This window comes from Schistocerca americana, chromosome 1 (assembly GCF_021461395.2).
Source record: "Schistocerca americana isolate TAMUIC-IGC-003095 chromosome 1, iqSchAmer2.1, whole genome shotgun sequence".
Taxonomy (NCBI): Eukaryota; Metazoa; Arthropoda; class Insecta; order Orthoptera; family Acrididae; genus Schistocerca; species Schistocerca americana.
The window spans coordinates 792,738,064-792,753,601 of record NC_060119.1 but is presented as its reverse complement, the minus strand read 5'-3'; the positions used below and the strand labels follow the sequence as shown (position 1 = coordinate 792,753,601).

The 15,538-nt window shown below is 38.6% G+C and overlaps 1 protein-coding gene across 2 annotated transcripts in view; it reads right to left on the bottom strand.

Moving 5' to 3' along the window:
- LOC124612477 overlaps positions 1-15,538 on the bottom strand; it is a 230,798-nt gene that overhangs the window by 99,137 nt on the left and 116,123 nt on the right. For both annotated transcript variants that reach the window (XM_047140715.1, XM_047140722.1), the window contains exon 7: positions 5,392-5,595. In XM_047140715.1, the coding sequence (XP_046996671.1) occupies positions 5,392-5,595 (204 nt within the window). The remainder of the gene's footprint in view (positions 1-5,391; positions 5,596-15,538) is intronic.

The following is a 15,538-nucleotide window of genomic DNA, read 5'->3' as shown; positions in this document are numbered from 1 at the left end:
TAATCTAAGTCAAAACATCTCAAATGATGAAGGAATGATACCATGGCGTGGATAGTTAAATTTTAAAGTTTACAATCCATCGAAAATTATGAAATATGGCATACTCATTTGGATCCTGTGAGATTCGAGTACGGGATACATTTCCTCATTCAAGATATATTCTGGCGCAGGACAACCTTTAGCAGAAACCAAGACAGAACTACTGACACCTTCTTATGGAAAGTGGCACCACCTCTACATGGATAATTATTATAACAGTGTAGAACATGCAGAGAAGTTACTTGAAAAGAAAATTTGAGTTTGTGGAATGATACAGCAAAATAGAGGAATTCCGGAAAAATTAAAGCACGCAAAAGTCAATGTGTTTGAAGCTTGTCATCAACAGAAAGGTGACAAGCAGCCGGCGACAAGCCAAGTAATCCGAATTAGCACTGCCGGCGCCAAGTGAATAAATTTGTACGAGACATGCAGACGGCAAAGTGTTAAACTGATTTTACTTTTGCTTTTAAAGATAAACAAAATAATTGGCTCACAAGGAGTGAATCTGGGATTTTTTATTTCTTCTAATGTTAACTGTTAAATGTGGCAAAAGTGAGAAAGGAAAGGAAAGGGAAGATACTCATGATGTCAGCTGCATCGAGACTTCATGTGGAGTCAGCAGAACCAAGAAAAAACTTATGTTGGACCAGGATTCAAACCTGCAATCTCCTGCTTACTAAGCAGTTGCGTCAACCACTGCTCCATCTGGACACACAGTTCTTTGCAAATGCACAAGCTATCTACGCTTGCTCCCCAGCTGATTCCCATTCCCACCTAGCACCACCTATCCGCAGTCCCTGCTCAAGTCCTCCATTCTTGCTAATTTTAGATTACTGCTGGAAGTCAAAGAATATTGTGCACGTACACTGAAGGTTGTGGATTCATTGCCCATTGAATTGAATCAATTATACGAATGTGTGGTGTTTGCTCTTGCAGACATGTTCGAAATGAGACACCAGGCATTCATATAACTGAGTCGCCTCAATGGTCAATGAATCCACCACCTTCAGTATGCAAACACAATCACATTTGACCTCCTGTGAGAATCTCAAAGTAGTGAGTATGGAGGACATGGAAAGGGACTGCGGACAGGTGGTGCTGGGTGGGAATGTGGGCCGGCCAAGCAGTATACCAAGACAAACCACGCAACTGCGATAAACTCTGTGTCCAGATAGCACACTGGTTAATGTAACTGACTTGTAAGCACACTGCCCCAGTCTGAATCTCAGTATGACATACATTTTCACTCAGCACTGCAGACTCCACAAAGTCCTGATACCGCCGACATCATAAGTTCATTCCTTTCCCTCCCCTTCCCTTTCTGCCCCATCGCCCCAACTTCCCACCTTCAATTTACATAAACTTTAACACAGCTGCAGATTCCACACGGTATCTGTCCTTTCGGACATGTCTGAAACAACAGAAACCATGCATTCATATCATGCAACTACACTTAAAAACAATATTTTTATGCATGCTACCAGTTTTTAAACAGAAGTTCATCCATAGAATAGAAGGAGTTGTCCACAAGAAATGAATTTATGTTAGATTTAAAATCTGCTTTGCTGCCTGTCAGACATTCTAGGTTATGGAATAGATTCACATATTGGGAATATATGTTGATGCCAGCTGTTTGGAAAGCACAAAAATTTGTGTCAGACTTGGGACTCAAACAAAGATTTCCCACTTATCACAAGCAGGCCCCTTAACCATCCATCTATGTAAGCATGTCTACAGGACTGAACCAAAATTCCATCTGTCATATAGTCAAAACCCTTATGCTTGTACAGAGCATCATTCCCACACAGGAAGACAAATATTTTATCGTCATTTAGCCCATCAGGGCACGGATGCATCATTGATGATTACAATGCCTATATCTTCACAACATAACGTGGAGGTATGCTTGGACAGCCAAATTACTTTAAGTGACCACTCAGCATAAGCAGGAAATCTAAATTCAAGTTCCAGGCTGACACAAATCTTCATTTAATGCCAACAACTGACATCAATGCATAGCTGCAATACGTAAATCTATTTCATAATGTTTCCCACAGCCATAATTTTCAGTGACAGTGACTTATTTTGAAGATAAATAAAACAAAGACATTATATCCATCAGTGATATTTTGTGTTATTGGGCAAATGATCAAATTTTTTGTTGCTGAGCCACTGACAGCTTTAATAATGGGAAATAAAGGTCATTTTCCCCCTCCAGGATAGTAGGCATGGATCTCATTGTTCTTAAATTTTGGTGGATTATTTATGTCGAATTCCATTGATGAATTTACGTAGTGTGGCAGAACAGTTAAAATGCCTAATATCTTGAGTTGAACACATAATATTCTTATTGCTCATTTTTGTGCATTCAATACTTCTTTCCATACGGTGAGCTACGCCAGAAAAGTATTCCATAACACATTAGCATGTGGACATATGCAAAAGGTGTCAGGAGGTTCATTCGTTTGTTTACAAGATAAGCAATGACATGAAGAGCAAAAGTAGCTGAAGTAAGGTTTGAGAAGTTCAGTAATACGCTTCTTCTAGTTAAAAGTTTTCATCAATATGTAGACCCAGAAATCTGGAGCATTCTACACCATTTACTGACTTCTGCTCATGTGCTACAACTGTTGGTATTATTATTTGTTGCACAAAAGTTTAAATTTAGGGAGAGTTCATTTTTTGATAGCTACTTAATAATTCTTTGAAATACGTAATTAACAATTTCTTCCGTTACTTTCTCTCTAATGGGATTTATTATAAATTAGTATCGTCAACAAAAAGTACCAATTCTGTTTGTTGAATGTTAAGTGTATGGTCATATAAAAATAAAAGAAATAGGAGAGGACCCAAAATTGAACTGTGAGCTTCCCACTCACTAAATTTTCTACCCTTCAAACAGATTCAAACCATCTGTGGGTAAAGCAGCCCAGGATTTTCTACAGCTAAAAAATTTTCCTGTTCTTAGAGCATGCGACTGATTTCCAAACATGCGAAGAATTTTGTAAAGGCTTTTTTTTAGTTATACAAGTATGATTTTGTACTTTGTAATTAATAGTTCACCTTCTGTGAAGAAAAGTTATCTGTTCAGCCCCAATTTGTCAAGACTCAGTCAGTTTTGCAAACAATATCATTACATTTAAGTCTCAATTTCTGTCACTTTGAACACTAATATGAAATATTCTTCATTCATCATGTACATACCATGCAACTAAACAATGTGTACTGGCTGTAAGCAAACTCACTCACTCACTCACCTCCCCCTCCCCCCCCCCCCCCTCTCTCTCTCTCTCTCTCCAACTGAAGAGAGAATATTGTACAGTTTCTTATCTCTCTTTAGAATTTAATATGCCTTTGTATTAAAAAAGACTGTTACGTGACAACTCTACCTTTACAAAAACAAATGTTAAGTATTCTCAACTTCTAGTTACACGAAAAGATAATTTATCCCTTGAACAATGTAACGAATAAGCTGAGAAAAACATATCTTTATGAGTAGCAATTTAGTATAATATTATGCAAAAGTGGCTGCCGGAAATACGGGGTTATTACAAATGATTGAAGCGATTTCACAGCTCTACAATAACTTTATTATTTGAGATATTTTCACAATGCTTTGCACACACATACAAAAACTCAAAAAGTTTTTTTAGGCATTCACAAATGTTCGATATGTGCCCCTTTAGAGATTCGGCAGACATCAAGCCGATAATCAAGTTCCTCCCACACTCAGCGCAGCATGTCCCCATCAATGAGTTCGAAAGCATCGTTGATGCAAGCTCGCAGTTCCGGCACGTTTCTTGGTAGAGGAGGTTTAAACACTGAATCTTTCACATAACCCCACAGAAAAAAATCGCATGGGGTTAAGTCGGGAGAGCATGGAGGCCATGACATGAATTGCTGATCATTATCTCCACCATGACCGATCCATCGGTTTTCCAATCTCCTGTTTAAGAAATGCCGAACATCATGATGGAAGTGTGGTGGAGCACCATCCTGTTGAAAGATGAAGTCGGCGCTGTCGGTCTCCAGTTGTGGCATGAGCCAATTTTCCAGCATGTCCAGATACACGTGTCCTGTAATGTTTTTTTCGCAGATGAAAAAGGGGATGTAAACTTTAAACTGTGAGATTGCACAAAACACGTTAACTTTTGGTGAATTGCGAATTTGCTGCACGAATGCGTGAGGATTCTCTACCGCCCAGATTCGCACATTGTGTCTGTTCACTTCACCATTAAGAAAAAATGTTGCTTCATCACTGAAAACAAGTTTCGCACTGAACGCATCCTCTTCCATGAGCTGTTGCAACCGCGCCAAAAATTCAAAGTGTTTGACTTTGTCATCGGGTGTCAGGGCTTGTAGCAATTGTAAACGGTAAGGCTTCTGCTTTAGCCCTTTCCGTAAGATTTTCCAAACCGTCGGCTGTGGTACGTTTAGCTCCCTCCTTGCTTTATTCATCGACTTCCGTGGGCTACGCTTGAAACTTGGCCGCACGCGTTCAACCGTTTCTTCGCTCACTGCAGGCCGACCCGTTGATTTCCCCTTACAGAGGCATCCAAAAGCTTTAAACTGCGCATACCATCGCCGAATGGAGTTAGCAGTTGGTGGATCTTTGTTGAACTTTGTCCTGAAGTGTCGTTGCACTGTTATGACTGACTGATGTGAGTGCATTTCAAGCACGACATATGCTTTCTCGGCTCCTGTCGCCATTTTGTCTCACTGCGCTCTCGAGCGCTCTGGCGGCAGAAACCTGAAGTGCAGCTTCAGCCGAACAAAACTTTATGAATTTTTCTATGTATCTGTAGTGTGTCGTGACCATATGTCAATGAATGGAGCTACAGTGAATTTATGAAATCGCTTCAATCATTTGTAATAGCCCTGTATTCTTCCGATTATATTAATCTTGTGAACATATGTAACTCAATCAGCTTCTGTCTCTCAGTCAATACAGACTCGAAGGATACTGTAAATATTGTATGCTCTGCATTTCTCCATTCATCAAGCTGCAGCTTCACCTCACATAAATTTAACTTTCTTATCCTCTAAGCCTGTACACACTACACAAAAATTAAAAGTAATTTATTTACATATTACTCTGTTGCCACAAAACCATAATGCAAAGTATTGCATCCAGTGGATGACTTGTTCATAACAAATATTTACAATTTTGAACTTATTTCTGTTATTTTAAAATGAGGCCACATAATATGTATACACAATAACTGAACCACAATAATTTATAGCTTCTTTGAACAGAACTCTCCAACACAGGTCTCAAAACAGTTAAAATCTTTTTAAAAATCATCAAGAAGCAGCAACTACAAAATGAATATGTCCAGGCATCAAGATTACCTCCTTCTTTTTAGTTTCTTCCAAGGCCTTTTGAACAGCTGTCTTACTATTCTCCAATAGCTGATTCTTTGACTTTGCCTCATTTAACCTTAGCAGTAATGTTTCACTTTGCTGCTTGAGAGAATGAATTTCTGCCTCTTGGTTCGTCATTGTATCTTGCATTTTCTTCATTTCTGCCTCAGCATCCTTCAGTAGGCTTCTATCCTGTCAGAAGAATTAATGGCATGTACAAAAAGCCTCTGAAACAAGCAAAACTGGACGGAGAGGGGGGGGGGGGGGGGGGATGAGGAGGAGCGGGAGCAGGCGATTAACAACCTCTCAAAAACAAATTTCAGTACTACTTTTGTCAAGTGATAAGGAAGAAATAAGCAATGGCTGTATTTTCTCAAGTGATTTGAGGTAAACGTAGAAAAATTAAATTAGCACTACCAGAGCTATTACTAAGATTTTTGATTATTTCAAGTGATATTTCCAGAAACTGAACAATCTGGAAGCCACAGTGTAGTATGTTATATAATGTTTTCACAATAGCACAAAAAAGAATCACAACTTTTGATTAGTGTATGTAACAAATATTTGAATTAAATAATGTCTAATATCAAAGATGCATCTCAGAGGCAGCCCTGTTACGCTGTCTTCTTTATATAGTCTTTGTCTATTAAGGCTATCTCAGCATTCTCCAAAAACCATTCACATCTTTAATACTATGAAAAGGATCGATAGCTGCTCACCATATAACAGAGATGTTGAGTCGCAACAGGCACAACAAAAAGATTCGTAAACAGGTAAGCTCTGGCCAAAAGGCCCCCTTCTGGATCACACACACACACACACACACACAAATGCAACTCACGCACATGACCACTGTGTCTGGCTGTCGAGGTCTGGCCTTCACAGCCAGAGACCTGCCCCACCCTGAACTGCATTTTAAAAAAATTGTGGTACTATGTTGCACCTGTAGAGAATATAGAGAAAATGAAATGAACAGAGTAAAGGAATTACTATCCTTACAATGTTTTGGGTGCTGAATTGACAGTGTTCAGATGTTATTCACCACTTAATATTCCAGTTGAACCCCTTCAACTTCAATAAACATCTGAAGTTCTGTCACCTCCTCTCAGGCAGCATACATTACCTTAGATACTTGGCATCGGATCACGCCAGTTTTCTTGCACTGTCTATTTTACTTCCACCTATACGTTTAACATAAGGTCCAAGTATTTTGCAGTATATGGTCAGTCAAGATGAATAATCTTATTTTGTTCTATAAATCCCATGCACTATCACTGACAGTCTAATGTGGCAATATTTACATAAGAAAACTACAAAACCAGAAAAACATTGAAATCTGGATGATGTTACCCTATAAGGAAGTTAAGCATTTTTGCCTTTCCACATTTGTTCACATAGACCTCTTTTACTAACATTTTATTGTGAAATTTGATCGTAATTTATACTCTGTAAGGATCAGAAAGTGATTTATTTGATTACAATTCCATCTTTTCTACAAACTGAATCATGAATGTGTTCGACATGTTGTAGTTTAGTCCATGGACTGGTTAGTGCAGATTTTCATGCTAGTATATCTTGTGCAAGCCTCTTCATCTCTGCATAACAACTGCAACCTACATCCATTTGAACTAACTGCATTCAAGCCTTGGTCTCCTCCTGTAATTTTTACATTCCATATTTCCTTCCATTATCTAACTGACTATTCCATGATGACTCATGATGTGTTGTACAACTGATCCCTTCTCTTGGTCGACTATTGCCATAAATTTCTGTTTTTCTCCAAACTCGATTCAGTTGCTCCATGAACCCATCTAATCCTGAACTTTTATTTATTTTTTTATTTATTTTTTCATAGTACATTTCAAAAGCTACTACTCTCTTCTCCGAAATGTTTCTCATCCAAGTTTCACATCTGTAAAAGCCTACACTCCAGACAAATACTCCTCAACATTTAAATTCATACCTGATGTTAACAAATCTATCTTTCTCAGATATGCTTTTCTTGAAATTGTCATCTAGCATTTTATATCCTTTCTACTTCTGCTACCATCAGTTACTTTTGCTGTCCACATATCAAAAGTCATCTACTACTTTAGGGGCTCATTTCCGAATGTTTCCCTCAAGATCACCTGATTTAATTCACCTAAATTCCATTACCTTTGTTTTACATTTATTGATGTCCATCTTATTGCCTCTTTTCAAGACAGTATCAATTCCACTCAATTCTCTTCTAAGTATTTTATCATCTCTGACAGAATTACGATGCCATCAGTTTCAAAACTGTTACTACTTCCTGAATTTTTAATACCCTTTTCAAATTTATCCTTGGTTTCTGATGCAGCCTGCTCAATGTACAGACTGAATAACATCAGTTATAGGCTAAAAATTTGTCTAACTACCTTCGCAACCATTGCTTCCCTTTTCATGTTCTTTGACTTTTATGGCTGCTGCCTGGTTTTCTACAAGTTGCAGATAACCTTTCGCTCCTTGTATTTTATCATTACAACCTTCAGGATTCAAAAATGTAAGCTAGTCAACACTGCTAAAAGCTTTCTCTAAAACTACAAATGCTAAACACAAAAGGTAAACCTTTCTTCAATTCATTTTTAAAGATAACTCTTAGGGTTAATAATGTCTCACACCTTAATACATTTATCTGGAACCCAAATTGATCTTCTCCAAGGTTGCATTCTACCAGTTTTTCCATTCTTCTGTAAATAATTTGTGTCAGTATTCTGAAACCATGGCTTATTAAACTAAGAGTTCACAGGAAAATACATACCCGTCAGCATGCACCTGCTTTCCTTGTAACGTCTTCTTTAAGTGCGAGGGCACTTCCCCTGTCACACACATCTTGCACACCAGGTGGAAGAGTTTTGTCATGGCTGGTTCTCCCGAAGTTCTCGATAATTCTGAGGGAATATCATCTAGTCCAGAGGCCTTGTTTCCACTTTGGTATTTCAGTTACCTGACAATTCTTCTCAAAAGTATCATATCTCCCACTTCATCTTCAACTACCTAATTGTTTTCAAGTTCACTTTCCTTTGACAGCCCTTGTATATATCCCTTCCACCCTTCAACTTTCCCTTCTTCACTTAATACTGGCTTACCCTCTGAGCTCCTAATTTTCATACAGCTTACCTTTTCTTCAAATTTTCCTATAAGTGGCACCTAAATTCCCACTAGTCACACACACCTCTACAGCCTTGGATTTGATCTATTTCTTTTTATCTGTTGAGATTTTCCTCAATACAAAGGTTTTTTTCCCAACATAACAAATATCCAGAAATTATTACACCTGTTACATAAGATCTTAATTTATCTCCACAGGAAATCCCTCCTGGTGTTCCAATCTAGTATATCTTCTTCCTCTGTACCAAGTCTTCTCATTGTTAACTGTACATTTTGGATTCAGGTGGTCATAGGGACTCCTCTTCTCTTCTTTCCCTCCAGTTACCATTCCAGAATCATTTTCTGGCTTCCTCCAGTTTCCTTACATGGTTGTATCATCGTAACTTCCTTCTATCCATCATATCATGTATTCTTTCTCTTATTTCCATTCTCTCCATTATTTCACCTTTTTTAAATTTTCTCTTTTATAGAAATTCTTAGTACCAATTTATATATGACTCTTTTGGTTCACCTTATTACATTTCTGCTCCATAAGATTGAGTTGAGCATCCCAATGATCTTCCTTCCACTGCTAATTCTTCTATTAACTTCTACTTCTGATTTTCCCTCACTCTCTAAAATGGCCCCTAATATCAGAAAATGTTGACCACCTTAATTACCTTTCCCTCTGTGTATAAGTCATCTGGATCATTTGTGAAGTATTCCATTTCCTGATAATTAATCTTCAATCCTGAGTTTCTGTATTCCATTCTAACTGGTTACATATATAATTTGCATCCTCTCCACCTTGTGCTATAACTACTTGATCATCAGCAAATAGTAAGTGATGTAAACAAACTTCACCTTTAATTTCTAGACCGATCTCACTGGATTTACGAGACTGTGTCTTAGGACTTGTGTCTATACAGATTTTAAATAATGTTGGTGACAGGCTGCACCATGTATTTCCTCTTACCTGCTTCATTTACTGCATTTTTGATGATTAAGGTCCATATCTCCAGTGTAATTTCCAAGGATTACTACTTGGCCTTGTCTTTTTCCTATATGATCCTCTGCTGCCCGCAATATTTCATGCCTCAAAGTTACCGGTTCATCTTCTATTGTATTCTTTTCTTCTGTTTCAGTTAATCATTGCCTAATGATCCCTTTGAAACTCTCAACAATTTCTGGTATTTTTAATTATATTCTTAGATCACCTTGATAAAATACGGAAAGTCAGAGCTCGTACAGAAAGGTATAGGCGTTCGTTCTTTCCACGTCCTATACGAGATTGGAAGAATAGAGAATTGTGAAGATGGTTCGATGAACCCTCTGCCAGGCACTTAAATGTGATTTGTAGAGTGTCCATGTAGATGTAGATGTCTTACCTTTCTTCAGTTTCTTCACTTTTAATGTACACTTCGGAAATTGTGGTCAGTGTCCACATCCGCAACCCTGGAAATGTCTTAAGAGTTTAAAATCTAGAGTCAAAATCTCTTTCTTACCATTATATAATCAAACTGAGACCTGGTGTCTCCAGGTCTCTTTCCCACATACAGCCTTCTTTCATGATTCTTAAACCAAGTGTTAGCAATGATTACATTATGCTCTGTGCAAAATGTTTTGCCAGGTCATTTCCCCTCTCATTCCTTTCTTCCCCAGTCCATATTCTCTTACTATTTTTCCTTTTCTTTGGTTTCCTACAATCGAATTCCAGGTCCTCACCACAATAAAATTTTCATCTCCCTCAACTACCTGAATAATTCCTTTTATCTCGTCATACAGTTTTTCAGTCTCTTCATCTGTGGTGCTAGCTGGCATATAAACTTTGACTATTGTGATGTTTGCTTTGTCTTGGCTACAATAAAGAGTTCACAACTCTGTTCCTAGAAGTTTACCCAAATTTCTATTTTCTTATTCACTTTAGACCCATTCATGCATTACCCCCACTTGATTTTGTATTTATAACCTCGTGCTCACCGAGCAGAAGTTCTGTTCTTCTTGCCACTAAATTCCTCTATTTCCTACTATATCTAACATCAACTTACCAATTTCTCTTTTTAAATTCTCTACCTAACTTCACAATCAAGGGATCTTATATTTCACAATCAGACCCATAGAGTACTAGTTTTGATTTTGCTGATGATGTACTCCTGAGTAGTCTCTGCCCTGAACTCCAAACAGAAGATCATTTTACATTCCGATATTTTACCCTAGATGGTTACACGATTATTAAGCCATGCAGTACAGTTACAGGCCCTCAGGAAGAATAATGGCTGTAGTCTCTACTTGCAACATAACAAAGTCGTGTTAGTACACTGTGGATGTGTTCCATGTGCCATCTATTGCAGATAGACCACAAGATAACTCATGTACTATATACTGCCTTAGACTTTGTCTAGTTAGGTGTTTCAGCAAATGTGACTGCCTGTGGGTACATTTTGCATATACAGCATTATGAGTGTATTTCGATATTTCAAATAGTTACCATTTCCGGTTTGCAGTTCTTCCTGCTTTTAAGGATGTTCCTATCCAGAAAACAGAAGGAAATGGATGACTAAAATATTTTCGGAGGTTTTTGCCAACATGTATCCAGATTCCCCTAGTGAGATGAAGATCTTGAGGATTGAATGAAGGAGTGTATTTATAGTTCTGAGGACAGGTCAAGTTCCAGTGAAATTTTATACCTGTAAATACGTGTTACAGTGGTAGTGTTGGCAAGTGATTCTCACAATAAAGATGAAAGTGATTCTATTTGTATTTCATGTTAATAATTCATGATAACAATAACTGATGTGAAATTGACATACAGACACACCTGTAACCATTGATGGTCATCCTGGGGGCATGACATTTCAAACAGAATGTGACTCTGTAGACTCTGTGATTAGCCTTTGGTGACAACTTGTTTGAACTATTGTGCATGGAGCTGTGCACCTATTATGATCAGCCTTCAGTGAAACATAAAATGTCACCTAAAACACTGAAGTGATCTCCTGTTACACTAAGAGATATGAAGAAATTCCTTGACCCGATTCTTATAATGGGACAAACACTAAAAGAAGATGGAAAGATTAATGGTCAACAGATCCTCTAATAGCTACCCCAGTATTTTCTCAAACTAAGAATTACAATATATCTGAACAGATTTGGACATTCTGACTCTTCAGTGACAACACTAAATTGACTGGGAGACTATCTGAAGCTCAAGTTGTGCTGGGTTATTTCTGCAAGAAATTCAGGACTCTTTACAAACTAAAGAAAAACTTGTCTTTGTAAGAGATGAGTCCACTGAGAGGACGCCAGATGTTTTGAACGTACAACCCTGGGAAGACTACTTATTAGGATGGTGTGCAAGAGTAACAAAGGCTTTATCTGCAATACGGTGATTTACAATGCTGAAGGGCAGAAACTGGAAAAATTTGTGCTCTCAGTTCTTTGCCCCTATTTTGGTACGTGGCACGAACTTTGCCAGGATAATTATTGTAACAATACCTCTGCCACAGAGGTACTCTGGAAAAAAAAAAAAGGTCTGTGGTATTATTAGGGCGAACAGAGATTTACTGCAAATTCTGGAAGTCAAAGCATCACGAATCAAGAAAGGTGACACAGTTTTCTGTAGAAAATGAATTCTTCTCCCTGCACAGAAAGGCAAGTGTGATGTCACAATAATATCAATTCACGATCTTTTGGCTCAAATACAGAAAAGAAAAACAGAAAAACCAGAGAGGATACATTTAAGCCTGTATGTGCAAATCAACACAATGCCCTCACGAAAGGAGTTGATCGTGCAGCTCAGTACATTACTTACTACGCTATTCTACGGAAATCAATGAAATGGACAAAAAAGTCATACTTTATCTAAGAAACAGTGAACTCTTAAATTATTTATAATTTTAAGTGCCTTGAACCCAGAGAAAAAGAAAGTTGAAGTAGTTTCTCCTTTCAGTGGCAAAATACTGGATTGTCAACAGGTGATAATGAAGGCTCTCCGGACCCCGAGAGAGAGATGCCCAGCACCATACCATACTGCAACCAGGAGGACACTATGTGAAGGCTGTCATGTCTAAAGGAGCATCATCAACTTGCGTATTTCAGCCAATGAAAAAAGAAATTTCCTACAAGAGCCCTGTAGAGTTTCTGCTGTCCACAGAAAAAGAAGTGAAACAAGGTATATTTGCCTATTTCACTCAGTTCCCCTAGATAACAAGGAATATTTGATGCAGAACAATTCATTAAAAAAGTACTAGTAACCTTTTTACTCGTATAGGCTCTAAGCTAAATACAATACTCGAAATAACAGTAACTGAGCAGGATGACATTTCCTCGATAAATCAAACCAAAAGACTCGGGGACAATATTTGAAAGTTGTCTGTGTATGTCAATGCAGTGTTACATACATATAAAAATAGTAAATTTTATAACAAAGGAACAGATCAGCATACGGACACTGCAGACATATGTGTATCTTTTTGTTTGTAAGATATAATGCCGACCTCGGGGAAGATCAGTTTGGATTCTGGAGAACTGTAGAAGATGTGAGGCACTACTGACTGTGCGACTTCTCTTAGAAAACAGGTTAAGGAAAGGCAAATCTATGTTTATATCATCAGTAGGCTTAGAGAAAGCTTTTGACAATTTTGACTTTAATACTCTATTTGAAATTCTGAAGCTAGTAGGGAGCAAAAGGATATTTACACCGTTTACAGAAACCAGACGGCAGTTATAAGACTCGAGGGGCATCGAAGAGAAGCAGTGGTTGGGAAGGAAGTGGGAAAGGGTTGAGCCTATCCTCAATGCTTCTCAATTTGTACACTGAGCAAGCGTGTTATGAAAACAAAGGAAGGTCAGGAATAGGAATTAAAGTTCAGGGAGAAGATAAAAACTTTGAGATTTGCCAATGACACTGTAATTCCATCACAGCAAGAAAAGGACTTGGAAGAGCAGTTGAACAGAAGAGACAGTGTCTTGGAAGGAGAATATAAGATGAACATCAACAAAAGCTTAAAAAGAATAATAGAATATAGTCAAATCAGGTGATGCTGAGGGAGTTAGATTAGGAAATGAGATACTTAAAGTAGTAAATGAGGTTTGCTATTTGGACAGTAAAATGACTGATGATGGTCAAAGTAGGGAAGATATAAAATGTAGAATGGCAATGGCAAGAAAAATATTTCTGAAGAAGAGAAGTTTGTTAACACTGAATAGGTTTAAGTGTTTAGAAAGCCTTTTCTGAAGATATTTCTCTGGAATGTAGCCATATATGGAGATGAAACATGGACAATGAACAGTTTAGACAAGAAAAGAATAGAGGCTTTTGAAATGTAGTGCTACAGAAAAATGTTGAAAATTAGATGGGTAGATTGCGTAACTAATGAGGAGTTACTGAATTGAATTGGGGAGCACAATTTGGCTAAAAGACAGGATCGGTCGACAGGACACATCCTGAGACACCAAGGGATCACCAATTTAGTACAAGAGGGAAGTGAGTATATAAACACACAAATTTCAAGATTTCGCAGCCCAAAGTTGCTTCATCAGGAAAGAGGGAAGGAGAGGGAAAGACGAAACGATGCGGGTTTTAAGGGAGAGGGCAAGGAGTCATTCCAATCCCGGGAGCGGAAAGACTTACCTTAGGCGGAAAAAAGGACTGGTATACACTCGCGCGCGCGCACGCTCGCTCGCACACACACACACATCCACCTGCACATATACAGACACAGGCAGACATATGTAAATGCAAAGAGGTTGGGCAGAGATGTCAGTCGAGGCGGAAGTACAGAGGCAAAGATGTTGTTGAATGACAGGTGAGGTATAAGTGGCGGCAACTAGAAATTAGCGGAGGTTGAGGCCTGGTGGGTAACGGGAAGAGAGAATATATTGAAGGGCAAGTATCTCTGGAGTTCTGATAGGCTGGCGTCAGTGGGAAGTATCCAGATAACCCGGACGGTGTAACACTGCACCAAGATGTGCTGGCCGTGCACCAAGGCATGTTTAGCCACAGGGTGATCCTCATTACCAACAAACACTGTCTGCCTGTGTCCATTCATGCGAATGGACAGTTTGTTGCTGCTCATTCCCACATAGAAGGCTTCACAGTGTAGGCATGTCAGTTGGTAAATCACGTGGGTGCTTTCACACGAGGCTCTGCCTTTGATCGTGTACACCTTCCGGGTTACAGGACTGGAGTAGGTGGTGGTGGGAGGGTGCATGGGACAGGTCTTACACCGGGGGCGGTTACAAGGGTAGGAATCCCTATGAAATCCCCAAACCACCTTCCCTACCTCTGGCTCCTTTTTTCTAAAAGGTGTTGGAGTCTGTCAAGTATAAGTGTTTAAATTTATTCATCAGTATGATTTTCCTTTTTCTACCTCTAGTACACTGGACACTAATTTTATATTTATTACAAATTTGGTTTAATCAAAGGAGAGACTCTTGTCCTGGTTTCAAAAGCATCTGATATCTACCCATAAATTTTATTACGGTAGTCGTGTAGACTTGTTGGTTGTACCTACTGAGACTTCATTTTAAAGATTATACAAGTCTTGGATATGGTTCTTGTCAAAAGTAAGTTTTAACCTGTAGGTAGCTTTGTCCAGTTATCTTGATTTTTCCAGAAGTTCCATTTTTTGCAAGCACGCTGCCTTTGCCACAAAACCACATCACATTCACAGGTCCAACACAGATGTTTATTTGGTTTTGTTAGTTTGGCTGCTTTGTTGGCTGTCTTGACTAGTGACTTGCAATTGCTCCCCATTATCTGGCTCTTGGGACTCCAGTTTCTGGACAAACTCTTTGACACCTCTGAGCTGCTCTATGTTGAACCTGCTAATTTTTCTCTGTTGGGCATGCACTGTGCTCCTTGGTAGACTCTTAACTTACATCTATAAGAGAAATTGATATGAATCGAGATTTGCACCTCTCAGAACTTCAGTATTTTGGACTCCCACTGCACTCTCTGTATGATAAAAACATGCTCCTCTTGGAGGAAAGGGACCCTCACAACCATCTGAACAGCATTTGG